General features: G+C 44.7%; 2 protein-coding genes and 1 long non-coding RNA gene across 3 annotated transcripts in view; 2 read left to right on the forward strand and 1 right to left on the reverse strand.

Moving 5' to 3' along the window:
- Window positions 1-677: 677 nt before the first annotated feature.
- Window positions 678-3,465, reverse strand: LOC148214042 (uncharacterized). Its single transcript, XM_088128921.1, has one exon. The coding sequence runs from the start codon at window positions 2,026-2,028 to the stop codon at window positions 769-771; it is 1,260 nt and encodes a 419-aa protein (XP_087985047.1). The 5' UTR covers window positions 2,029-3,465; the 3' UTR covers window positions 678-768.
- A 5,591-nt stretch (window positions 3,466-9,056) lies between these two features.
- Window positions 9,057-16,369, forward strand: LOC148214043 (uncharacterized). The gene is made up of 3 exons (XR_015793543.1): window positions 9,057-9,116; window positions 14,815-14,984; window positions 16,003-16,369. It is a non-coding gene; the product is annotated as an uncharacterized LOC148214043 (long non-coding RNA).
- Window positions 16,370-26,727: 10,358 nt separating this feature from the next.
- Window positions 26,728-27,948, forward strand: part of LOC112543067 (uncharacterized) — a 48,759-nt gene continuing 47,538 nt past the window's right edge. Inside the window, 1 exon segment of the mRNA XM_088128880.1 lies at window positions 26,728-26,942. The gene's annotated coding sequence lies outside the window, so the exon portion shown is untranslated.

The raw sequence follows: 27,948 nt of genomic DNA on the forward strand, positions 1-27,948 counted from the left end.
ATCTGAACAGCAATCAAATTATAGTAAGAACAAGTTCACTTAAAAAGATTAAGAAGTAACAGAAAGAATCAAGAGTCCTCCACTACAGCCCAAAATTATATAACTAAAGACTTGGCAGGAAGGGCCAACATTCCTTGAAGCCTTAATCAAATCATAAGAAGATTTCTTCTCTGAAGGGATCTAGATGCCAATTAGATCATGTCAGGTAAGGGAATGACAGGAAACCCCAGCTCAGTAGGGCACCTGGGCTTAAAACACTCCCTTCTAAAGACCCACCCAATTTTAACTCTCTTGGAATCCGGGCATCACCTTTTCCAAGAATTCCTCGAGGGCAGGCATTCCTTCGCACCTTTCCAGGAACAAGAGGATCTGCCCTATAAGGGAACTCCTGGGGAAACCCGAGCATGGCTGCCCACAGCTGATCCTCTTCTGTATCTGGTTCTGGAAAATCAGCTCTTATTTCTCCTTCAAGCAACCCCCTGCGGGTTTATTCCGAGCTGGGAGACAAACCTTGTCAGGTTTCTTTCTAACATTGAGATAAACATAAACTTAATAAAAAATAAATTTCTCTTATTGGTGTGCAATAGCATTGGCCACCTAAATAACAGTATGTTCAAAAATCCCGTTCATAATTAAAACAGCCCTTTTATTTTCAGTAGTAAATTAATTTCCCTTGGGTTGCCAGTTGTAAGGGTGAGATTCAAAGAAATCTTCTTTTCCCAGGTCAGTGTAAACAAATAGAAAATGTATAGATTTAAACAACTACATCTAGTATTTACATGGATTCTCACGCAAACAGATCTGAGTATGGGAAATTAGGTCATTCCTCCTCCTGAAGCTCTTTCCACACTCCGCACATTTATATGGTTTTTCCCCTATGTGGATCCTTTTATGGGAAGTAAGGTTACTGCTTTGAGTAAAGCTCTTTCCACACTCCATGCATTTATATGGCTTCTCCCCTGTGTGGATTCTTTTATGGGAAGTAAGTTTACCGCTTTGAGTAAAAGTCTTTCCACACTCCATGCATTTATATGTTGTTTCCCCTGTGTGGGTCCTTTTATGAGAAATAAGAGAACCATTTGTGGTGAAGCTTTTTCCACATTCAACGCATTTATAAGGTTTCTCCCCCGTGTGGATCCTTTTATGGGAAGTAAGTTCACTCCTACTACAAAAGCTCTTTCCACACTCCAGGCACTTATATGGTTTCTCCCCTGTGTGGATTCTTTTATGATGGGAAGTAAGATTACTGTTTTGACGAAAAGTCTTTCCACACTCCATGCATTTATATGGCTTCTCCCCTGTGTGGATCCTTTTATGACTCATAAGGGATGTATTTCTAGAGAAGCTCTTTCCACACTCCATGCACTTATATGGCTTCTCCCCTGTGTGGATCCTTTTATGACTCATAACGGATGTATTTTTAGAGAAGCTCTTTCCACACTCCCTGCACTTATATGGCTTCTCCCCTGTATGGATCCTTTTATGGGCAATAAGGTGACAGGTTATTCTGAAGCTCTTTCCACACTCCTTGCACTTATATGGCTTCTCCCCTGTGTGGATCCTTTTATGGACAATAAGGTGACTGCTCCTCCTGAAGCTCTTTCCACACTCGGTGCATGCGTGCCGTTTCTCCCCTGTCTGGATCCTTTCATGTGAAGTAACTTTTCGGCTTATTCTGAAAATCTTTCCAGATTCCAAACATTTACATGGCTTCTCCCCTGTGGAGATCCTTTTATGAGACGCAAGGGACCCATTTTCACAGGAAAGAGTGAAAGTCCAATTGTGATTTTTTCCATTGTCTCTGCAGATACAATCTTCTCCTTTCGTTTGGGGTGGAGACTGTTCATTTACAACTAATTTGTCTTTTAATAGTCTTACACTTTTTCCAGTATATTTTTCCTTTATTTTTCCTTGTTGGGCAAGAAAGCCTTGCGTCTCGGCATCCATGGAAGATAAGCTTTCCTGATTCCAACTATTTGACTGGCTTCCCTCATGACTTTCTAGTTGCATCTCCAGTTCCTTGTCCATTCTGCCTCCATGCCTGATCACTTCGAATTTTTCACTGGGATCTTTATTCTTATAGCCATGATCACCTTCAAAGGAAAAGAGAAATGAAAATGATAGCAAGGTTGGGGGAAAAGGTCAGACTGTAGGATTTGCATTTCCATGTTCATGAGCCATACAAGCTTTGAAATACCTACAGCATCCGGTTTGTTTATAATTATCCTTATATAGTCAAACCTTACCCAGAGACAGTGTTGAGTTAGGAAGAATCAGGGGAAACATCCAAGGAGGCATTAAGAGAAAACCTAACATGTATTGGAGGGGGGTCAATAAAAGGAAAGACCTAGAGTGAGAACTAAATGAATTTTGAAACTTGTCCTTTTCTTCCTACCCAAACTGCTATTCCATTTGCTATTTTCTCTGCCCAAAATCAAATGGTTGCAGAGAAAAAAATTCTAGAGCTCTTCTATTAACCCTACACAGCATGTTTGCAATGGAAAAACAGCACCATTTTGCCCTTAACCCCAAAGCTCAGGATAGAAATGAAAAGGAAGACAATTCATTAACCCAACAGCCTGAATAAATGAGAATCCTTCAGAGGACAGACAGGGAAGCATCTGGGCCCAGAAGGATGAAATCAGTGTGATGGAGTTGAGCATCTCCTCAAGCCAAGGAATGAGTTTCTCACTGATACCTTTAAATAGAAATGGAAAAATTCACCAGATGAGAAATGCATCTAAGCATAGAGCCAATGACCACTTTCCTTCCTTGGACCAGAAGGCCAGATGTTTTCCTTCTCCCTCCCAAGAGTTGAGATCTGGCTGGCGATGTTTTAATAAGATAGAACTGATGGCATCTAACTAGAAAATGTCTTTCCAAACTCTCTCATGCGAGAGAAGCAAACCTTTACCCAGAGAGGCCACGTTCCTATAATTTTCCAGCATGACTTCCCAATGCAGCGCTTTTTGGTGAGGATCCAGCTGAGACTGCTCCTCCTCGGAGAAATACACAGCCACCTCCTCAAAGGACACAAGACCCTCCTGAACAAGGAAAAAAAAGAAAAGAACAGGCCCAGGAGGATTTGCAAGATCTGTCCTATTCTTCACAAATTCCCAAAGCAAAGATATGCACTAAGTTAAATTGCAACGCTTGGTGGGATTCCAAGGTTTAGGTGAGAAAATGGAAAGAGCCAAAACTTTTGACTGAAGAAATATTTCTGGCAGGCTTGATCAACTTGATTGCTTCTGCAGGATTTTGAGTGCCATTCAGTGATAGCAACCCCAATTTCCTTCTGGATCGATCCATCAAGCGATCCATGCACCCACCTTGAGATGACCAACTGGCAGATCGTCTTCAGAAACTCCACCTATCAGTGTCTCCAATCCTTCCTGTGTTTGCAGAAGAAAATCGGGGGGCGGGGAGATTCTTTCTAGCATTTCAGCAAATGGCTTACAGTGTCCCCAGAAGGAACAATCGTGCCCATGCTCAACAACTGCATGAAAGTGCTGGGAGAGCACAGCCCAGGGATTTGGGTGGGTGGCCATGAATATCCAGAGGCACACAAGCCGGGTTCTTCTCCTCCTCAGACTGCAAGAAAGGTGCTAGTAGTCTGAGCCATTGGCTGAATGGGAGACAAGAAAGCGGAGACAATTTTCTGGGAAGGACATTTCGCAGCCTTTGCCAAGCTGGATTCCTTGGCCTCCAAATTCAGGCACAAATCAGAGGATTAGAAATTACTGTGCAAGGCAAAATGGCCTTGATTATATGCTCTTTCAGAACAATTTCTACTTAAAAGCTTTTCTATCTGGCCATTTTCATTGGATGTTAATATCCTGGCTCATGTCTTAATCTGATGTGCTTGTATTTCATATCACTGGTTGGAAACAAGGCTTTTTAAAAATGGCACTGTGCCAGTCTGAGTATTTAGTTATTTTTGAGCAGCCTTGCACAATTCCAAGTCAAGGAGTTAAAAAAAGAATGGGTCTCTGTTTAGATGTTGCTATCACTGTAATAATATTATTCCTATCCCTTGAGCAACTTTTTTTAAAAAATAGTTATTGTAAACTAATAGTAGGAAGACTAAGTACCAGAAGGTGAGTTAAGTACTAGTCTTTAAAAAAAGAGATTTCCTAATAAGAATCTCAGGGAGCGAATTACAAACCCTTGTATCGGAACCACAGACTTCAGAGGAGGCTAAGCTGACTGAGAGCAACTTGAATCTTCCATTCCCCATTCAATGTTGCTCAAGGACAAGAAAACACCCAGGCCCACAAAAGGGGGAAAAATGGAAGGAGAGAGTCCTACATACACCAGCTTGACTTCCTGAAGCAATGGGAGAATACAGTCTAATAGATAAATTTCCTTCTCTTACTTGAGCTGGAGGTTCAGCCACTGTTTCAGCTCCACCAGAAAGAGCAGACAACTTCGTTCGAGTCTTCCCTGTGAGGGAGAGAGAATTTTAAAGTGCAGAATTAACAAAATAGGAGGAGGCATTCTATAGAAGAGAAGACATAGAGAAGATGAGACAGCTGGGATCTCTCTGGGGAATGGGACGGCCTTCAATTACCTCCTGTGTCCTCACTTGGATCTTCCTGAGACATCCTCCTTAAAAACAGCTCCTGAGGGGGACTGGATGGATTCCTCCTTCCCTCAGGATCTCTGATGTCCACGACGAAGGACTTGAAATAGTAGGCAGGAGAAGAGAAGAAGAATTAACAGACATCCCACAACATGAAGTGTATTATGGTTCTCTGAACACACATTTAAAGCCTCCAGTGTCCATCAGGGAGGCTGGAAAATGAGAAAGGAATGGCTGTCCCAAATCTATCTTCTAGAATGGATTACTGAAGAAGGTTCCTCAAGAATTAATGAAACATCTCCACATATTAGGAATGACAGAAAACTCTCGTCGGGAGAGGTTAAGAATTCAAATGCATTGTTTCTTCCATTCAGACCCCTTCTGGGATCCCAAAATGAATTTCTCCCACCTGCAACTTGACCTGCTCCTTCTGCTCCTCCGCCTGGCTCAGGAGAAAGCCTTCCAGCAGGGCCACTGCCTGGGAGCTGGTCTCTGCTCCACACTCCCACACCCAGCTCTGCATCTGCAAGGGCAGAAGGGCCAGGAAGTGCTCCAGAACAACCAGGTCCAGCATCTGCACTTTTGTATGCTTTTCTGGTCTCAACCATTGATGACAAAAGTAGTAGAGATTGCTGCAAAGTCCTCGGGGACCCTCATCCTCCTGGTATTGGATGCTCCTGAAGTTCTGGGGCTGAATTTCTGAATGGATGGCTTCCTCCTCCAGGATCTCCGGCCCAGTTCTTGCCGAGATCTCCCCACAGCTGCCAGGCTGAACACCAGAAGGGCCTTCTCCAGTTCCCTCACTTGCTAAGGGTTGTGTCTCCATTCTTTCTCTGTCCTATAACGCAACTCCAAAGGGGTCTGAGGAATGTTGTGGCTCTCCAAATGCCTTTTCATTCATAGGACTGTTCCTCTAGCTGCAGGAATGACCACAGCAGGCCATTCAGCCCTGTTTGCCCAAGAGAGAATTTTGTCTGTACGTGAGGACCTACAAAAGTCTTTGGGTTTGTGTGTCTGAGTTGGAAAAGAAAAGAAATTCCAAGAATTAGAATGTGATGGATTTCACCATTGAACAACACTCATCCCCGTGGAAGGCGCCATTTTTCTGAGCTGGTATAGGACTGGGGTGGCATAGATCAGATAGGAACTGAGGGCCGGGCAGCTGATTGGCATTCCTGAATCTTACCTCTTGAGGGTTGCATACTACTAAGCTGCAAGAGGATGATACAAGTGAAAGGTTTGGCTGTTGTGGGTACTTGGCAAGGAGGGTGCTCTGGGGAGGGGAAGATAAGGTTTTGACATGTTCAAAAACCACAGTTGTGAGTCCACTTGCTGACCTAGTTGTAACCTAAAAGTTAATTAGCATAGTGAAACACCCCCCCCCCCCCCATTAGGTGGAGATTTTAGAAAACATAGCACATGCTAAGCTGATTATGGGATGGTAGTATGCAACATGGAACCAAGTACGCTTGCCCGACAATGTGACAAAATGCAAGCAATTCAACTTTTCCTATAGCTACTTCCTCATCCGTGAAATGCAGAACATTTGACAGAAAGCTTCGCTCGAGGCTCCTCTCCTTGGAGAGACGGGACCTCTTTGCCGAAGCGCTTCAACAGAGTGACCAGGAGACCTCCCCTGACTGGCTGCTGTTGCCTGCCGGTAAACGAATCTGCCAGCCTTTGTGGCCAACAATCCTTTGTTTATGTGCTTGTGTGTGTATAGTGTGTGTGTGTGTGTGGTGCAAAATAGGGAATTGGCTTCCATCAAGTACTTGGAATGCCCAATATATGCATTTTGGAGCTTTTCCTTTTCTTTTTCTCAGAAGGAAGGGCTGGCATTTTAAAACCCTTAATCTATGTTCCCCTACAAGCAGGATTCACACAACATGCCAAACCCCAAACAGGTTAAGAAACCACCAAAGTTCAGTTCAGATAAATCAAATGCCAGTGAAATGAGCCTGGCTTGGGATGCTCTAGTTCCCTTTCTTCAGGATTTGTTTTTGAACAGCCAAGTCACACCCCGGACACCCAGGCGGGTTCAGACAACATGCCCTAAGCCCAAACACATCCCCCAACTGCAGGGGCTGGGTTCACACAAAGCACAGGGCTTGCAGGAAGGAAGCTGAAGAGGCTGTCCTGGTTCACTCACCCTCCTAAGTTGCGTTGAACTGCAGAGGATCCAGCCCTGTTTCAGCCTCATCAGCGCGTGGTGAGAATGCAGGCACAGTCTTGGGCACCTCCTTCCTTGCAGGGCTTTTCTTCTTTCCTGCTGGAGATTTGCAATGCAAACTTTCCCCCTCCCCTCCCCCCCTCCCCCAGTTGAGCACATGGTGTTCCCCTCTCTTTGCAGAGGGAGCCCCCTATTTGATGGTGTGTGCAATGCAGGACCTCTTGTAAAAAGGGGAGCAAGGGGGTTATTTCCATGGGGTCAGGAGGAAGGACGATGTGGTGTCCCCCCCCCCCCCGATCAGGAAGCCTTCTCCATCCAGCTGCTTTGGGCAACTTTAGAACATCTCCAAGCTTCCATTTTTAAGAGAGGTTCTGGAGAAAGTTGCATCCCCATTTAGAGGGAGCAGATGGAGCAAAGGAGGAGACAGGAAATGGAATTCAGCATTTTTCTTGCTTAAGAGAGCAAAAACACTCCTGTTTTGATTCTGTATCCCATAGAAGTGGTCAGTGGGACACTCTGACAGGCCTTCAAGCTGCTGTCCTTGTGCCCCACAAGAACATTGCAGAGCTCCAACAGGCTCTGTGCTGTCCAATGCCTGACCTGGCTTGCCTGAAAGGGCTGATGTTCTGGAACTGCAGAGAGCCTTAGAGGAAGGAGACGATTTCGCTCCTTGGCAATTGGTTTCCGGCCGGGATACAGGATGGGAATTGCATTGGTTGCACTTCTGGATGACTTATGGAGAGACCAGGATTGGGGGAGTGCAGTCCTCCTAGGTTTCTCAGTGGCCTTCAGTACCCCTGACCGTGGCCTTCTTCTGCAACGTGTCTGAAGGAATGCCCTGCCTTAAAGTGGGTCTCCTCCTTCCAGAGGTCCTGATGGTGGAAGTCTTCCCTCTCCTTCAAGCAACCGCCTGCGTGTTTATTCCTGGCTCAGAGGCGAACCTCATGGGCTTTCTTTCTAAAAATTTGGCGAGGCAGCCAGGAGCCCGAGACTAACCAGGTCAGTGGACCAAGCTCGGGCAACTTCACCCGCCTGGCACCAGACCACTAGCCGGTAGGGTGCTGACCTGGACTCTGCCCGCTTCAACATTGATAGTAAAAGGAGCTTTGGTTTTAAGCCCAACAGTTGCTTGAACCTGAGACTTCATAGTTGGTAATTGCCCTTTTTTGCGTCTTGTGCCCAGTGAATGTGTGAGTGTGAGATTCTCTCTTTATGTTTCAATCCAGACTGGTGAGCAGGGCTGTGCGTCTAAAAATTCAGCTCCAGCCACCCCGAGACTTCCGCGAGTCCTTCTTGGCAAAGACTGGGAGGTCCTAGAAAGCAAGGGGGGCTGACAAGACTCATGTGCCTCAACAGGTAGCGCAAGGTCGTGCGCTGGACTCTATCTGGGCAAATACCGGCCTGCTTGCCTTGTCCCTCTCTCAGTCCAGAAGCAGGGAGTGAGGAGGAGGGCCAGGAGTTCACTGGGAAGTCTCCGGGTGTAAAGGATACGCCTAACACCTTGGGGGACACACGTGTCATCGGTTAGGGAAGATGGGGAATGAGCAGCCCAAGGTCTCCCGACCTCCCCCCGGAAAGGATGCTCCTCATCTGGGATGGGGGTTATTACCCGACAGGCAGGGACGAGGAAGAGTTGTGCACGAGGTTTGTGTCTGGAATGGGCTTGGGTGACCGACACAGCTGGTAGACCAATTTGGCCTGCAACGGGGACCTTCGACTGCGCCATTTTAAAATCTCTGTAATCGAAACTAAGAGCTTCCCATCTGCCCTGTTGGTTCTTCTGGGCAGGACTTTCTAATCCCGAGTGTAACTTTTAATGCCTCCACTAATTAGGTAAGTTCTTGTGTGTGCCTCCTGCTCATTCCTACTCCCAACGTTGTTTGTGTGTGTATGTGTGTGTGTGTGTGTGTGTTCCCCTTTCCCTCAGCTCTCTGTAAGTAGGGAAATGGGATTTCTTTTCAAGGGATGTCCTTAGACCTTGGGACCTTCCACCCCTAACCCTGGATTTCCCTAAGTCTCAGCCAGTATAGCTGTTAGAATTATTTCTTCCCAGTTCGTTTCTGAGCCGGAATCAAAGAGACAACAGGCAGTTGCATGAAATTCAGCTCTTTATTCTTCACCCGAAAGCCAGAGCGGTGACGGCAGGCTGATAGGTGGGCGGCCGCGCCTGACCCCCCATCTTGGCACAATGGAGGCTTTTCATTCAGGCCCTGCTTCAGAATCCCACCCCTTCCTCAGCCCCCCGTGTCCCACCTCAGCATCATTCCGTACAAGGAACTTCCTTCCTTCCTTCTTTCCAGGCCCCTCGTCCTTGGAATGGAGACCTTACCTGGTGTCTATGAAGACATATTCGGATCTCTCAAGGTTAGTGAAAATGGCCTCCAAGCTTCAAAAATTGAAGAAGGAAACAGGATTCAGAAATCCTTAATGAAAGCCTAAACGCGTCAATACTTAATATAAGTATATATATATGTGTGTATGCATGTGTAAATACTAAATATGACATATATGTGTAGGTAATATATAAAATCTTCTGGCATAGCTAATACTCTAGCTGAAAATGTAAGGCTGCTCTTTTCCTTAACTTTGCCCTTCTGATTTAGGTCTTCCTCTCTGCCCCTGGTTGCTCCACAAACTTCTGTTGAACCAAGCAGGGGGGGGGCGGGGGAGGAAAACACACCACCATGTATAGCAATGGGCAATAAAATCTGAATGATGACTGGAATTCTATACTTGGTGGTGTGCATTCCTGGCATACCACATATTTAAACTTTTTAAAATTACTTTTGTAGAGACCTCCTCTTGTATTTGATTTCTGTCTATTTCTCTTTTGGAACTGACCTTTTCTCCTTTTCATTTCTCTTCTTGAGGCGTGTGTGCTGGTGCATGGTTTGTAAAGCCAATTCACAACGTTACCTGGTGAAGCAAAGCCATACATACTTGAGCCATTGGAGTGGTGTGGGGGTAGGAGACCTAACCGTGTCTCCACCCTCCAACAGATCTGGGATCCTGGACCTTTTCATAGAGCTCCGGGTCAGAGGAGAGGAAATCTGCTCTCTGTGTAAAGGCCCAAGCGAGCTCCAGTGGTCAGGAAGTGGCAACCTTCAGTAGAGGAAGATGGAAGTCTGTGTGGACTCCTTTGAACTGCTGGGAGTGGGTCTCCGTGAAGGCGGAAGGGCTGGGCGAGGTTGCAGAAGAGGGAGCGCGAAGGGGCGAGGTGGTGTTTTGAAGGGCATCAGACGATGAACACAGACAGAAGCAAAGAAAAGAACACTGTATGTCATAAGAGGGTGTGTGAGGGGTTAGTGTGTTAGTGAACCGGGAAGATGAAGGTGGACGTCTGTTTACTGGCAACTCTGTCTGAGGGGCTGATCTCAAGGTGGGAAGGCAGTTGATCTAAATGCAGAGTTGCAAAAACCAGCTATAAGCTATTTGAACGGCCCACCGGAAACGCTACCAAGAATTGGCCCAGGAAGACGTGAAGGAGTGCATGTTCCTCTCTTTCCCTTTTTTTCTTCCTGGCACAGGAGAACATCTAGCCAGAAGTGAGGGTAGGGCTAAAGGTCTGAAGGCTCAAATACTATTCTAATGGCAAACATCTTTGCAACACGCTCCAGTATTTTGTAGTTTACACAAGCTATTACAAAATAACTCCAGCTCCATGGCATAAGTTTTATTTGAGAATCACTGGGGGGAACCCCAGTCCAATGTTTTTCAGGAAAATGTTATGAAAAGTCTCCTGCCCTTCTTAGGGCTTTGGAGCATTAGTTCCCTGAAGACAGAAGCCCCGAATCTTTTCTTTGCAGTCTATCAGGCTTGAAGCTGTGGGGGGAAGCTTGCTTCCCTCTCTAAGGTAAAAAAGGTGATTGCAGGAAATGGACAATGTCAGTCTTTCTTTTTAGAATAAAGATCTGCATTTCAAAGGTTTTCTTTTGCAAATTTATTTTCCTCCAGCAGCTACAGTTAGGAAAAAGTGATCAGTTTTCTCAGGAAGACCTCAGCAACCTCAGAGGAGCAATAGCTCAGAGAAGGGAGAAGGAGGAACATTTTTGCCCTATTTCTGAATAGCTGGGCTGCCCCCAGGACTGCTTTGCATTTCCACTTTGATCAGCAATCTCCTTCTCTGCTTTGCAACAAGAATCCAGCACTGGCCCTCAAGGGGGTCTTCCTGGAGGCTGTGGGGGTCTGGGTGGGGAGCAACAGGCTTCAGCTAAACCATCGTAAGGTGGAGTGGCTGTGGGTTGTGGGCTCCTCTGTATCCGGAAGTTTACCATCTTTTATTCTGGATGGGGTGGTGCTACCTTAGACAGACCCAGCATGTAATCTGCGGGTCCTCCTCGACTCATGACTCCTCTCGAAGAGCAGGTGGCAGTTGTGGCCAGGAGGGCCTTTGTTCAACTCCATATTGTGCACCAGTTATACCCTTTTCTGGATCAGGAGTCCCTCCAATCAGTCACTCATGCCCTAGACATCTCCTGTATGGACCATTGCAATGCACTCTACATGGACTTCCCTTGAAAAGTATCCAGAAGCTACAGCTGATTCAAAATGCAGCTGTGTGGGCAATTTTGGGTGCCCCAAAGATGGCACACGTCACACCTTTGCTGCGCGAGCTGCATTGGGTCGCAGTTTGCTTCTGGGTCCAATTCAAGGTGTTGGTTATTACCTTTAAAGCCCTACATGGCATGGGACCGGGTTATCTGAGGGACCGTCTCGCCCCCATAATATTGATGTGTCCCACCCGGTCAAGCAGAGACGATACGCTACAGACCCCATCGATGAAGGAAAGTTGACTGGTGGGGCCCAGAAAGAGAGCCTTCTCTGCTGTGGCTCCCACCCTATGGAATACTCTTCCCCTAGAGGTGAGGCAGGCCCCTACTCTCTTGACCTTCCAGAAAGTGGTCAAGACCTGGCTATGCCAACTGCCATGGGGCGAGAAAAAGGGCAACCAACCCTGGGGATGGCTAGCACCTTGAAGTTGCTCTCGTATGTTAATATCTTTTTCATCACCAGGATCTTGGAAGATATTATTATTTATGTATGTATTCGGTTTTATTGTGCTTTTATACTATTTTTATTATATTTTAAGTAGTATTTACTTGTTGTTTTTATTGTAAACTGCCCAGAGTCACTTCCTTGTGAGAGGGGTGGTGTCTAAATTTGAAATATAAATAGAGATAAAAATAAGCATTTGGTGTGTGTACGATCAATATGCTGATGATACCTAAGTATACCTGGGCACTCTGGGTTGTAGGGTGTGAAGGAAAAATAATAAAACAAAGCTGGGGCTCTCCCTCCTCCCCCTTGCCTCTCCTGCAGCAAACTCTTTTTTTTATTTATTTAACTTTTTTATTCTTAAAAAACAATTTTATCAAACATCGAGCAGCGAGTCAAAGCGGGTTACAAATACAAATGTGCATAATCATATTATCATATTACCAATAAATCCAAGTACATATGTATCATCAATAAAAGTAAGACATCACATATTACCTAATTAAACTCCTTAACTTTTTCTATTACTCTTTCTCATATTTACTCTCTAGCCAGGCATAAAATACCTGCCATATTTTATAGTATTCAGTATCTTCCTTATCTCTAATCTCCAGTGTCAACCTATTCATTTCTGCACAGTCTATTATCTTCCTTATTATATCTTCATCATTCGGTATCTTTTCCCCTTTCCAATTCTGAGCAAATGCAATTCTAGCTGCAGTCAAAACATGGATAATCAAAAATATATCTTCTTTACTATAATTTTCTGGTATCATTCCTAATAGGAATATCTCTGGCTTCATTTCTATGTACTGAAGTATCATTCTTTCTAGCCATTCACGTATTTTCATCCAATATTTTTTAACTTCTGAGCAGGTCCACCACATATGGTAATAGGATCCTAATTCTTGATGACACTTCCAACATTTAGTAGATTTATTCTTGAACATCTTTGCTAATCTTGAAGGGGGAAAATGCCATCTATAAAACATTTTATAAAGATTCTCTTTGTATGCTGTTGACATTGTCAAAGTATAATTTTTCTCCCATAAATTCTCCCATTTTTCCAAATCTATTGAATGTCCAAAATTCTTTGCCCATGCAATCATAGTTCCTTTAACTTGTTCTTCCGCCATCTTAAATGTTAATAAATAGTCATATAGTTTTTTAATCATTTTCTCATCTTTCCCTGTCAATATCTCATCCAATTCTGTTAATTTCCCATAAAGTCCATATTGTTTAACATCCTTCTCATATCTTGATTGTATTTGCCATTGTACATACCAAGTCATATCAATTCCCTGCTCCACCAACTCATGTTTTTTTTTAGCTCCCCCTTATCATTTAATATGTCTTTATATCTAATCACATTCTCCGTTTCTATAAGATTTGGATGTGTGAGTGCTTCTATTGCTGAAACCCACACCGGAATTTTCCCATATTGTTGTTTTTTTTATTTTCTCCCAAATTATTAGTAAAGCATTCCTTATATAGTGTGTCTTGAAATAACTATGGGTTTTACCTCCTTCGTACCACAAAAATGTATGCCAACCAGTCTGTAAATCATGCCCTTCCAATGTTAATAGTCTTATGTTCCTTAATTCTATCCATTCTTTTATCCAAACTAGCCCTGCTGCTTGATAGTATAATTCCCAGTCCGGCAGGCCAAACCACCCGCCTACCTCGTGCATCTTGTAGCATTTTCAAATTTATTTTTGCCTTTTTTCCCTGCCAGATAAATTTCAACACAATTTTATTAAGATCCTCAAAGAATTTCTTCTCTAATTTTATCGGTATTGTTTGAAATAAAAATAACAACCTTGGCAGTATATTCATCTTAATTGTTGCTATTCTTCCTACCAATGAAAGTTGCAGGTGTTTCCATTTTTCCAGGTCACTCTTAATTTGTTTCATCAGTCTATCATAGTTATCATTCCTAACTGTTACACATCTTGCTGTTAAATATATCCCCAGGTATTTAATTTTCTTTGTAATTTGCATACCTAATTCCTCTATCAATTCTTTTTTCTGCTTTTCTGTAAGGTTTTTCACAATTAAGTTAGTTTTTTCTTTATTAACTTTCAACCCTGCAACCTTACCGTATTCTTCTATTCTTTCCAACAATTTTTTCCCTGATTTCCTGGGTTCTTCCAAAATAAAAACCAAATCATCTGCAAATGCCTGTAGTTTATATTCTTCCTTTTTAATTTTCAAGCCTTTTATTTCTTTATCTTGTCTTATCTTTCTATTCAAGACCTCCAATGTTAACGCGAATAGCAATGGTGATAACAGGCACCCCTGTCTTGTACTTTTTTGAATATCAATCTTATCTGTCATTTCTCCATTCAGTATTATCCTTGCAGTTTGTTTATGATAAATCATATTAATCATTTTAACAAATCTATCCCCAAAATTCATAACTTTCAATTGTGATAACATGAAATGCCAATTCACGTTATCAAATGCTTTCTATGCGTCCCAAAAAATTAGTGCCATCTGTTTCTCAGAGTGAGTTTCATAATATTCCAGGGTATTCAAAATTGTTCGCAAGTTGTCTCTAATCTGTCTCTTAGGCAAAAAACCATTTTGACCCGTGTGAATAAATTCCTTTAAAAATCTCTTGAGTCTCTCTGCTATTATAGAGGCAAATATTTTTTAATCCACATTTAGTAATGAAATAGGTCTATAGTTCTTTATTTGACTTAAATCTGATTCTTCTTTTGGAATAAGAGTGATGAAAGCTTCCAACCATGACTCTGGAACTTTTGCAGTATCTATCAATTCATTAAAGACTTCCAGCATAGGATTGGCTAACACATCTTGTAGAGTTTTATATAATTCCGCTGGTAATCCATCTGGTCCTGGGGCCTTGCCGTTTTTTGTCTCTTGATTGCCTCCACCAACTCCATCATTGTTATATTCTCCTCCATCATTTTTTTTGTCAACTCCAGTATTTTAGGTAACTTAGCATTTTCTAAATACATTTTAGTTTCATCTTTGGAGGTTATTTCTTGTTGATATAACTGTTCGTAATATTTCTGTGCTATCTTTTTCTTTTCCTCATTAGAATTTGTCGGAGAAGGCAAGTGGCTCTCCTTGGCCGGCCAATGAAGAGGAAGGTGGTCAAGATGGAAAGCAGGAGAGAGACAAGGAGGATGTAAGAGAGGTCCCGGTTGTTGGCTTTGACGATGGGAGCGTCTTTGTGTTTCACAAAGATTGCTAGTACAAATACAGTAGGTAAGGACAAGAAAAGTGCAAGGGAAGCCAAGATGGTCCCCAGATATTCATTGTAGGCCAGAAAGCTTATTTCCTTAGGGACACATTTATCTCGGTCCTTATTTGGATGCTGGTCTTCTGGACATTTGGTGCAATGATCTGCATCTGAAGAGAAGAAAAGTAATATTTACCAGGTTCAGCCACTAATCTAGTCTATTCTATGCCACCAGCAAAGACGCTGCATGGGGTAAGAAACAGAAAAAATGAAAGAAGGTGCAATTTTAGGGACTGTGACCAACTTTATGAAACTCTGAGGGCATTTTTCTGCTTTTTAACCCTGGTGGAGGATGCATGTGAATGAGGTAGCAGTTCATCTTTCATACCTTGGCTTCCTAGTCTGTCTATTTTTAAATATGTTTCAGAAATAAACGAAGCAAGGTGGGATCTTCACAGAGGGAGAAGTGTCAGCCTTCTTACTGAAGGGCTGCTTCACTTTGGAGTCACCCACCTTCCTGAGAGGAGAAGGTCCCCTCCACACAGAAAACACAGTCGTAGCAGCAGATGGGCTCCCCTTCCTGACCCACCTTGAAAAATCCAGACTGACAACTTTCCACACACCTGGAGGGAAGGAGAGTCTGAGCAGAAAAAGGGGAACATAAAGGAGAGTAGATTAGGATTGTTATCAAAGGAAAGAAAAAGTAGACTAGGTCCATGTTGTACGAGTTACCACATTCAGCACCAAATGAAACTCTCGCGAAACACAGGTTCAACCAAAGAAGTTTACTCAGGTGTAATGCAAGTAGATACAAACAAAGCCAGGGTTGATTTGGCACGGTTATACAGAGCGGTTTTATACGGCTCCCTCCTTGACCCAGATTTACCCCCTCTTTCCCGCCCTTCTCCCCGTTGCCTCAGTTACTGAGTTGCCCGGGGTATTTCCCCCTCGCCCAAATGGCAGATTCAGCTGTGTTTCTTTGTCTCTCTCATTGCTGTCCTTTGTCTGTGGGGTTGTTGAGTTCGTTGGGCTTTTCGTCTGCAGGCTAAGCCGGGAATCCTTGATTGATCGCTGTACTTCCGAGCCGCTGCGGTCTGCTGGGGCGCTCGAGGGAAGCCGGCTTTGTTACAAAGTATCCGCTTCTGCCCTGAGTTAATCACCGCCACATACGGGCAATTAACTTGCGTTCCGCCCAACTTCCTCTTTTCTGCTGCCTGCGCCTGAGGCGGTGAAACTGACTAGGGGTGGTGCAACTGAACAGCGGCGTTCGGTGTGCCGTGCCGGTGAATCTGACACATGTAACGGAAGCAGCTGTTTATCCTGGAATCTCCCTTCTGGGAGATCAAGGGATCTGAGTCTAGGAGATGTTTCTTCTTTTTCACCTCCAGACTGTGGAATAGTTTGCAATGAGAGATTAGATTTGCCTTGACTCTGTTGGCCTTTGAGAGAAATGGTCAAATGGAGCTCTTCCAGGAGTCCTTTATAAGAGCCAGCCTAGCATTTCGGGAATTGGTTATTGTATTGTGTGTGTTTCATTTTTGTAAACCACCGAGAGGCACATGATTATGTCAGTCCAAAATTGCATATATAAAAAAGACACAAATAAATGAATAAGCTGCCTCAATTTTTGGCATATTTGTCTACTGTTCCTCATCAGTTTTCGTCTGCAGACATCTTGGGACTGGTGGCTCCCCAGTCCACATCTGTAAAACATGACAACTATGGAAAGCATTATAAAAATAAAAGCAAAATGGCATTGTTTGAATTGGGAATCCAGACTTAATCAGGCATAGCAGTGGACATGTAAGCCACAAAGGTCAGGAGAGGTTCTCTGCAACTCTTCTGAACCCTTGAAGGGCTTCAGAGACTTCAAAGAAGCTCCACAGAGGATGTGTTAAATTAAGACAATGCTGAAGAGGACAAATGGGAATGAAATAGTTTTCCCCACCTTGCTTAACCTTTGGAGCCAGATAGCAGCATCCTGGTCAATCACAAACTTGGGTTCCTGGGATTTCTGTCTTGCAAAACTCCAAACTTCACCCTGACAGCAGACTGGTTGGGAAACCATAACCAGTTCACCATCTCCAAGGCAGCTTCCAGCTCTCCGTTCTTGTCCAAATACACCCCATCCATGGAATGGTTGTGAAACTGGGGGGTTTGTAGGAAAGCATGGAGCTAGAAAGGGAAGAACATCATCAACAAAAATCTTGCAGCCTTTTACACAAGAAAGAATGAGTCTCTCTTGTGCCATTCTCAAGCTAGGATCTTCTGATTCACTAGATAGGTAAAGCCTCCAGGTCAAGAAGAACATGGGTGTCATCTGCCCAGGTTTTCTTGTAGTTTTTTTCAATTTCTCAGCCTACCTTACAGCCCTAGGACTTTCTGGTGGTGTCCCATCCCCATCCTCTTCAGGCCTGACCCTCCATGACTTCTAAGCCCAGACATAAAGGGCCAGCTACAGCCACCTCTTCAGTCCTGATTGATCGTGGTTCTCTACTTGAATGGCTATGAAACTCATTCATGTTTGAAGGACCCGAATTTTATTCATGAATACTTTTTTCTCTGTGTTAGGAGATTTGGCATTTTTATCTCCAAACTGAATACTAATTTGAACTCTAAATCTAAATCGAGACCTACACCACACCTGTGTCTATATACATCTACATCTATGTTTCTCTTCCAGAAGAGAGGGACTTCACTTGTGCTTGATACATTGGTAGAAGGAGTTTCTCAGAGCAAGAATACACAGAATGTCCATAGTCAGCGGCCCCTTAAGAGGGAATGTGGGAAACATAAAATGGTTTTCCATGGAAAAGGTGGGAGGTGAAGTCCTTGGAACTCAACCTGGAGATGTCTGTCTTGAGGGAAGAAGAAATTAGCTGCTGGGAATGGATTCAGTTGGGAATGACATTAAATATGAGTTGATAAACATTCTGTGTTGAATTTCTGGGAATCTTTGGCCCAGTTTGAGATGGATGGCAGGAGCCTGACCACATTATTCTCAATTTAAGAAGCAGCTTGAGCCACAAACTTCACGCTTTCTTCAAATGTCTCTGTAAACACAGAGCTATAAACTTCTCTTTAGGAAACCCTACTATGGCCACTTCATTGGGCACATTTTGCTCCTCACACCCAAGTATTCTTTGTTGTACCAACCCCAGTCTGAATTTAAATCACTCAACTTACTATTAGTTTAAAAGTTAAAGAAATAAGCAGTAGAAAGGATATATTGCTGATAGCCCCTAAAGAATGGAGATGCTTTGGACAGGGTCCCAGCACCATCCATTTTGGTAGTGAGGATGGGGGGAGAATGATAGAGCGAGGGAGGCGTCACTGCAGAAACAAGCAAATGCACAGTTAGAAACTGTGTTATGCATTTATTCAATTTACAGGGCTGCCTAATTGGCAATGACTGGTTAGGAGGATGGAAGGCTCCAGGAGAGGCAGCCAGTTTAATCCTGTGAGAAGACCCTCCCACCTGGATGGGAGGATGGCAGCTTTCTGCAGAGAAGGAGCAGGGAAAACGCCATTCTCCAGAGACAGAGGAGTCTCACCAGATGTGGCAGCTGTTACCACATTGCCTGCTACAAGGGAGGCAAGATGAGGGTGCAAGAAACAGGACCAAGATATAGAAGGATCCAGATGATAAAATTTTCCAATTGCCCTTTGTTATCCTAGCCATCTCCTCCCTCCCTTTATCTACCATACAAGCATGATAGTTAATGTCAGCATGAAACCGTCATTTGTTTGAAGGAGTGTGTTTGGGATTATTTCCTCAGAACAATCTGGCTTCTCCTCTTCATTTGCTAAATTTCTCCTGTATAAGTAGTTTTAAAAGTAATGGATGTGTTCAGCTGAGATTCTTCGATGGAAAAGGAAATACCTGCCAAGGTTGTAGCCCTTCCAGTCCCAAGGTCTGCCCACCTTCCTTCAGCATCCTCCTCTTGGATCTGGAGACACAGGCAGCATTCAGGGCTTGTGCCACAGCCCAGGCGGAGTTGTAAACGTGGTGGCTGTCGAGAGAAAGGGTGGCTTCAACCTGTTGCACACTTTCCATGTCTTCATTCTCTTTACATCTCAACCGGCCTTTAATGGAGAAGGGATGCTTTTGAAATGAACACGGAAAAACTTTGATTTCTGTGTATTTGTCTTTTGGAACTGACCTTTTCTCCTTTTCATTTCTTTTCTTGAGGCATGTGTGCTGGTGTACGGTTTGTAAAGCCAATTCACAACGTGAAGCAAAGCCATACATACTTGACCCATTGGGGTGGTGTGAGGGTTGGAGACCTAACCGTGTTCCCACCCTCCAACAAATGTGGGATTCTGGGCCTTTTCATAGAGCTCTGGGTCAGAGGAGAGGAAATCTCCTCTCCGGGGAAAGGCCCAGGAGAGGTCCAGTGATTAGGAAGTGGCAACCTTCAGTAGAGGAAGACGGAAGTCTGTGTGGACTGCTGTGAACTGCTGGGAGTGGGTCTCCGTGAAGGTGGAAGGGCTGGGCGAGGTTGCAGAAGAGGGAGCGCGAAGGGGCGAGGTGGTGTTTTGAAGGGCATCAGACGATGAACACGGACGGAAGCAAAGAAAAGAACACTGTATGTCATAAGAGGGTGTGTGAGGGGTTAGTGTGTTGTGAACAGGGAAGATGAAGCTGGAAGTCCGTTTACTGGCAACTCTGTCTGAGGGGCTGACCTCAAGGTGGTGTTATCAGCAAAAGGGGAGTTAATTAATGAAATGGGAGTCAGGCTGGGGTCATAAGCTATCAGGCTTGCACTCCCCACCTGAACATGTCAAGGATACACCATTAGACTCACATTCCTTCACAGGACATGTCAAGGAGCTCTGCGATTAAGCATGCAGACTGCTTAAAGCAGGAAAAGGCAGATATAAGCCCAGACAAGACTTAACATAACAAAGGCCCCAAGGCCCCCAGGCGTCCCAGATGAAGAAAACCACAGGTCATCATGGACACCGTCACATCTATGGGTTGAAAATGTGTAATGTTATTACAGGATGTTAGTTATTAAGTGCACATGCTCAGCTATGTAACTAACCTTGTAATCTCTGATATCGATCCTGTTTTTCAAAAGTTATATTTTCCTTCCAGTCTATCAGAACTGAAGCTCGGGGGGGGGGGGGGGCAGGAGCTTGCTTCCCCTCTAAGGTAAAAAAGGTGACTGCAGGAAATGGGCAAAAGAAAAGTTTTTCTTTTTAGAATAAAGATCTGCATTTCAAAGGTTTTCTTTTGCAAATTTATTTTCTTCCAGCAGCTACAGTTAGGAAAAAGTGATCAGCCTTTAGCAGTTGAAGTATATAATGATCTTTTCATCGAAGTAGAAATGTCATGAGCAGTCCATGTTTTGTCTCAGGGCTGCTGGCATTCACCCACACCCATTCACAGCAGGAGGGCCTGCAATCTGGGGATGCATTTCTAGAGTAATGCTGACCTCCCATGATTTGTCCTCCCTGTGGCAGTAAGAATCAGCCTAGCAGCTTCATCTTACGCTGCATGATCAGGGAATTAACCCTAACAAGGCTGAAGGATCCCTATGAAGGTGATCCACTGGATCTGGGACTCGGCCACTCTCTGCAGATAGAATCTTCTCCTTTGGTTTGGGTTGGAGAGTGTTCATTTACAACTAATTTGTCTTTTAATAGTCTTACACTTTTTCCAGTATACTTTTCCTTTATTTTTCCTTGTTGGGCAAGAAAGCCTTGCGTCTCAGCATCCATGGAGCTTTCCTGATTCCAACTATTTGACTGGCTTCTCTCATGACTTTCTAGTTGCATCTCCAGTTCCTTGTCCATTCCGCCTCCATGCCTGATCACTTCGAATTTTTCACTGGGATCTTTATTCTCACAGCGATGACCACCTGAGTATCTCCTCAAGCTAAGGAGTGAGTTACTCAGTGATACCTTTAAAAAGAAATGGAAAAATTCACCAGATGAGAAATGCATCTAAGTTTATGTTTCCCACATTCCCTCTTAAGGGGCAGTTGATTATGGACATTCCCTGTATTCTTACTTTGGGGAACTCCTTCTACCGATGTAGCAAGCACAAGTCCAGTCCACCTCTTCTGGAAGAGAACCGGAGATATAAATGCAGATACACATAGGTGTAGGTCTAGATTTAGATTTAGAGTTCAAATTAGTATTCAATTTAGAGATTTATTTATTAAAATTATCTCTGCCCATCTCCCCCTAATGGGGGACTCTGGGCAGTTAGCTATACATATGACAGTGATAATGTATGATAAATATAAAGTATATAAATATATATTTATATATATAAATATTTATATAAATTTATTTTAATATATATTTATATATATTAAATATATATTTATATATATAAGCGGCTGGATAGTGTAGTGGTTAGAACACCGTCTTTGATTCAGGAGACCGGGGTTCAAATCCCGGCTGGTACCTACCTTACCAGTAGGGGTCCTTGGGCAAAGACCCCCTAACGCTTCACCTGCCTACTCCAAATATACATGGAGAGAAGAGAACTTGGAATTGATGGAATGCTACTACAGGAAAGCCTACGACTCAGTGCCACACTCATGGATCTGTGAATTCCTGGTGCTATACAAAGTCAACTGCAAGTTGGCAGAGCCACGTCTTGACCACTTTCTGGAAGGTCAAGAGAGTAGAGGCCTGCCTCACCTCTAAGTGAAGGGTATTCTATCGGGCGGGAGCCACAGCAGACAAGGCTCTCCTTCTGGGCCCCACCAGTCAACTTTCCTTCATCGATGGGGTCTGCAGCATATCCTTTCTGCTTGACTGGGTGGGACAGGTCGATACAATGGGGGTGAGACGGTCCCTCAGTTAACCCGGTCCCATGCCATGTAGGGCTTTAAAGGTGATAACCAACACCTTGAATTGGACCCAGAAGCAAACTGCGACCCAATGCAGCTCACACAGCAAAGGTGTGACCTGTGTCATCTTTGGGGCACCCAAAATTGCCCACATGGCTGCATTTTGTACCAGCTTTAGCTTATGGATACCTTTCAAGGGTAGCCCCATGTACAGAGCATTGCAATAGTCTATACGGGAGATGACTAGGCCATGTGTGAGTGACTGGAAGGACTCCTGATCCAGGAAAGGGCCTAACTGGTGCACAACATGTAGTTGAGCAAAGGCCCTCCTGGCCATGACTGCCACCTGCTCTTTGAGCAGGAGTCGAGAGTCCAGGAGGACCCCCAGATTACAAACCGGGTCTGTCTGGGGTAGTGCCACCCCATCCAGAACCAAAGATGGTAAACTTCTGGATACAGAGGAGCCCCCAACCCACAGCCAGGTAACCTTACAATAGAGATCGTGCTGATACTCCTGGTAGTGCTTGTTGTCTGGACTACCTCAAAGGGCTACCACGGGGGAAGCCCTTGGTATCTGTGCAGGTTTTCTGCATCTTGGCCTCCGGGGCTGGGCTGCTGGGCTGCATCTTCCTCCCCATGTTGCACCAACTCAGGGCTGATGTGGATATCAAAAACATCTGATGCTAGAATAGAACAGAAAAGTTACTTTAGCCAGCTGTTTCCTCAGTAAGACCAAAGAATAGTATTTAAGAATTGAAACTCCTAAACAAACAAACAGCCCATGAAGTTCTTTTAATTCTATGTCTTGATAAAAGTGGAGAAACACTGAAACAAATATTTTGACTTTCTTTATTTAACAGAAAAGGGACAGAGAAGAGAGAGACAGAAAGAAGCAATAATAAAAGAAAAAAGAAAGAAGAGACCAAAACTTTAATACAAATCTAGATACAGCTATGACAGGCAGTTTGGTCTAGGGGTTAAAATGCTGGGCTAGTAACAAATCAAATCAAATCAAATCAAGTGTATATATTGCTATGCAGAATGGTAGAATTCAAGATTTAGGAAACCGAAGCCCCCATCCTTAACTGACAAGTGCATCTTTTTCAAAAATATCTTCAGAATGGAGAACTCTAGATAACCATATGGAACAATACATTGATAAATATTTAATATATAATGTATAAATAAATATATATTGAACGTACCTGTGTCTAGGAATTGCATGCATCATATCAAGTCATTTATCTTCCCATTGAAAGTGTTTAATTTATCCAAAAGGGAGAGGTAGAAACTCTCCCAAATCGACCTCCAATAAAACCTCTTTATATCCAACTTTCATGGAATTATCAGAGACAGATCAAAGAATAGCTAAAGAGTTGTTAAATTCAGTACACATAGAAAAATCATCATCACTTTCTCTACGAACACCCAGATCTTTGTCATCTGGCATTCGTTCTGACTTAGACCAGTAATCCTCCAATTGGCCTAACTGGGTTCATCAAGTGCACCACAGCCTCTATGGAAAGATCGTCAGGATATAATACTGATTGATGGACTAATCAGTTAGGTCAGAAACCATGGCTAGTAATAACCTAGCTATTGAATCCAAAGAAGTATCAAAAATCAAAGTGGAAAGTGGACATCCCTGTTAAGCCTTCACAGACAGAAGAAGTAGATGAAAAAGACCATTGACCTTCATCTTCACTTTGGGGGCTGCACAGGGAATCCAGACCCATCTTACAGAGCCTTTGGGCCATCCACATATGGTGAAGCTCATATAAATCACAATGCCTGTTACCTTTATTAAGAACTTATTCCACATCACAAGATAGCACAGGTGTGTGTGTGTGTGTGTATGTGTGTGTGTGTGTGGATGTGTGATCTTTTTCTGTTTTTCTGCAGATCAATCAAATCTGCTATCAGTGGAATGTGGTCTGATCTATGCTTAGTTCTCACAGATCCCACTTGATCATTTCTTAAAAGAAGTCCTGGTTTGTTTCAGGACAAAGGCTAAATGGATAACCACTTTTTAATAAGCATGATTTCCCCTCTCTCTAAATAGGAAAACCTGAAGCCAAACTATTGATCAATATAATGAATGAAAGTTCTCAATGCTGAGGAGAAGTGTTTATTGCAATGATCGTTGGGTGCCTGCTCTCAAGACAGAGGGACCCTGAACCCCCCTGAAGTCCACTTGTAAACTTCTACCACTGTCCCTCTTGGCACAAGGTCAAATGTGCGAGGCAGAGGTCCAGATACTGAAGTGGTGAGGCAGGATGAGCGGTCAGCTGAGGCAGGTCAGGATGTGAAACAAGAAGTACAAGTCTCTCTTTCTGGGGAGAGGCTTGGAAGAGCGGGTCCTTCGCTTGCAACATTCAGCTCGAAAGGTGATAGAAAGATCAAGTCATGCCTTCAGGAGGGAGGAAGAAAGTGGATCAGGCAATTGAATGCAGGGCCATCCCCCCCAAGAGCTTTCTCTCGCTGTCCTCGCACACAGCCTTCCACAGGACATCCCGAGTTTCACTTGAGGAGTTTTATCTGCCCATTGTATCTACCGTAGAGACGTGGCCTATCAAGAATAAAAGCCTATTTAGAGTTGTGTTTGATCATTAGAGATTGCTGAGTTCGCATCCGCTCTCTTACAAAGTCAAAATAGTCACCAACTTTACAGTCATTCAGTGGCTTTGTGTAGACAGGGAATGTCCTTTGCCAGTCATGAGGCACAGACGTGGAGACCCAATATTTACACTGCTGTTCAGCGATGGCAGTCTGGCAGTTGAAATGTCAGTGAATGCAGCGGGCAGGGTAAGAGGCAGGCGTTTTCAGCCAGCGCAGGGAGCTTTGCTTGAAACAGATCCACGCCCAACTCAAGAGCTTGAAAGACTCCTCCTGAGGTGACCGCAATCCTCCTCGTGAGTTCCTATTAACGTCCACTGAACAACGGGACAATCGTTCGCAACTCTTGTCAGGGAGTCTTCTTCTATCTGGAGATGTGAAGTATATTTTTCCACCAGGGCAGAATACATTGCCTGCTCTCAAATGCCCGGTGCCTCCATTCACCCACACTTTTGCTCCTGTGGCCTCAAACTGTCTTTCTCCCTTTCCTTTCCTCTGGGCAGGGTATTCCCTTTGTCACAGGAGGGGAGGGGATTTTGTGCAGGATTAGTTGCGCCGCTCTCTCTCCTGCTGTGAGGCTCCCTTCAGGTCTCTCTGGGCCTAGCTGGAGAAGCACTCCTTGGTGCCCAGGGTCTATTGCATCCCCCCCCCATTACATCTATGACCAGTAGCGCCAAGTCTGTTTATTTTTATTTTTATTTTTATTATTATTATTATTGTTGTTGTTGTTGTTGTTTACATTGATGTCACTGGGCACACTCAGGTCTACTCCTGCAGCTTCCTCGGTTGCAACCACCAGCAGGAAGCATCAGGGTCTGATTTCCACACATGGAGCGTGCAAAGCTTCTCTCCTGGGGGAGGTTTTGGTATCGGACAAGACTAGGTGGGGGTCAACAAAGTGTTGATGGAGCTTCAGGTTGGCTTGATCCAATAGTGGTCTCCTCCCCTTCAACAATTTGGGGCCAGAGAGGAGGGTGGAAGGTCCCAAGGTCCTTGCCCTACCTGTGAAGGCACATGAGTCTTGTCAGCCCCTCTTGCTTCCTTGGACCTCCCAGTCTTTGCCAAGAAGGACTCGCAGAAGTCTGGGGGTGGCTGGAACTGAATTTTTAGACCCACAGCCCTGGTCACCAGCGTGGATTGAAACATAAAGAGGGGAACTCACACGCACACATCCACTGGGCACAAGATGCAGAAAAGGGCAATTACCATCTATGAAGTCTCAGGTGCAAGCAACTGTTTGGCTCAAAACCAAAAATCCTTTTACTACCAGTGTCGAAGCGGGCAGAGTCAGGGACAGCACCCTCCGGAGAAATGATCCAGTGCCAGCCGGGTGAAGTTGTCCGGGCTCGGTCCACTGACCCTGTTAGTCTCGGGCTCCTGGCTGCCTCGCCAAATTGTATAAAGAAAGCTGAGGAGGTTCGCCTCTGAGCCGGGAATAAACACGCAGGTGGTTGCTTGAAGGAGAGGGAAGACTTCCACCATCAGGCTCTCTGGGAGGAGGAGAACCACCGCAAAGCAGGGCATTCCCTCAGACACATTGCAGAAGAAGGCCGCGGTCAGGGGTACTGAAGGCCACTGAGAGACCTAGTAGGACTGCACTCCCCCAATCCTGGTCTCTCCATAAGTCATCCAGAAGTGCAACCAATGCAATTCCCATCCTGTATCCCGGCAGGAAACCGATTGCCAAGGAGCGAAATCGTCTCCTTCCTCTAAGGTTCTCTGCAGTTCCAGAGCGTCAGCCCTTTCAGGCAAGCCGGGTCAGGAACTGGACACCACAGAGCCTGTTGGAGCTCTGCGATGTTGTTGTGGGGCACAAGGACAGTAGCTTGAAAGCCTGTCAGAGTTTCCCACTGACCTCTTTTCTGGGATACAGAATCAAGACAGGATTATTTTTGCTCTCTTAAGTAGGAAAAATGCTGAATTCCATTTTCCATCTGCTCCTTTGCTCCATCTGCTCCCTCTAAATGAGGATGCAAAGTTCTCCAGAACCTCTCTTAAAAATGGAAGCTTGGAGACGTTCTACAGTTGTCGAAAGCAGCTGGACAGAGAAGGCTTCCTGATCGGGGGGGGGGGGGGGGGGGGGGACACCACAGGCCCCTTCCTCCTGACCCCATGGAAATAACACCCTTTCTCCCCTCTTTGCATGAGGTGCTGCATTGCACACAGCATCCACCTGGGGGCTCCCTCTGCAAAGAGAGGCGACAACATGCGCTTCATCATTGGGCCACTGGAGGGTGATGGCCACAGGTGGCTTTTCAGAGGAAGGTGGGAAAGGAGTGACATCACTACTTCTTGCCTCTCTAGGAAGCTGCGCTCTCTCTCTTTAACACTTTGAGGTTCTCAGGAGGTAAAAGGCTGCAGGGAAGTCTTGCAGGGAAGAGACCCAGAGGAGGCCCTGGGGGAGGAAGGAGAGTTTGCGTTGTTGCAAATCCCCAGCAGGGAAGAAGAAAAGCCCTGCAAGGAAGGAGGTGCCCCAGATTGTGCCTGCATTCTCACCATGCGCTGATGAGGCGGAAATGGGGCTGGATCCTCTGCAGTTCAACGTGTCTTAGGAGGGTGAGTGAACCAGGAAAGCCTCTTAAGCCTCGTTCTGTAAGGAATGGTTAGACTAACTGCTTATTTTGCTTCTGTACCTCAAGCTTCTGCTGATTGTGAAGGGACATTTTTAACACTTTGCAGAGGTAGAAAAGGAAATGCAAAGATGTAGTTAAACTAATGTCTTGCTTTCAAGCTCCTGGACGCATTTCCTGAGCATGCATGAACCTTTGCACCTATTGTTCTTTAACCACATTATGTAACCACATCCTCTGCAATAAGTTAGTTTCTTAGCCAAAAACTTAGCAATGCTTTATGACCCCCGGTAGCAAATGAGAACTAATAACTTAACGATTGGTTTATGCTGCTTAAGCTAATGCTTTGACAGCCTTGGAAGGCGGGCACACGGGTGTGTGTGTGTGTGTGTGTGTGTGTGTCCCTCCTCCTAGATGTTTCCTGATGACAAAAAGGGATAAAAGCTGTTGCAAACTGTTCTAGGTGTGGCTGTTCTCTGTCTTTTCTCTGCCAGCCGGACAGAGAGTGGTCCACCCTGCTTTGCTTCTGGCCAGAAATAAAAGCTGTATTTGCTTTGGAAGAACCTCTGTCTGGAGTCTCATTGGAAATTATAGAATCCAGGCCAGCGGACCTTACAGTTCCTGCAAGCCCTGTGCTTTGTGTGAATGCAGCCCCTGCGGTTGGGGGGTCTGTTTGGGCTTCGGGCAGGTTGTCTGAACCCGCCTGGGTGTCCTGGTGTGACTTGGCTCTTAAAAGCCAACCCTGGAGAAAGGGAAATGGAGCATCCCGAGCCAGGATCATTTCGCTGGCATTTCATTGTATCTGAACTGGACTTTGGGGGTTTGTTAACCTGTTTGGGGTTTGGCATGTTGTGTGAATCCCACTTGAAGGGAAATGTAGATACGGGTTTTTAAAAAGCCAACCCTTCCTTCTGAGAAAAAAACAGGAAATGCTCCGAGATGCATTTATTGGGCATTCCAAGTCCTTGACGGAAGCCAATCCCCTATTTTCC

Source organism: Python bivittatus, unplaced genomic scaffold, assembly GCF_059951505.1.
Source record: "Python bivittatus isolate LINGU-HERP-01145 unplaced genomic scaffold, Pbiv_v1 ctg000820_np1212, whole genome shotgun sequence".
Lineage (NCBI taxonomy): Eukaryota > Metazoa > Chordata > Lepidosauria > Squamata > Pythonidae > Python > Python bivittatus.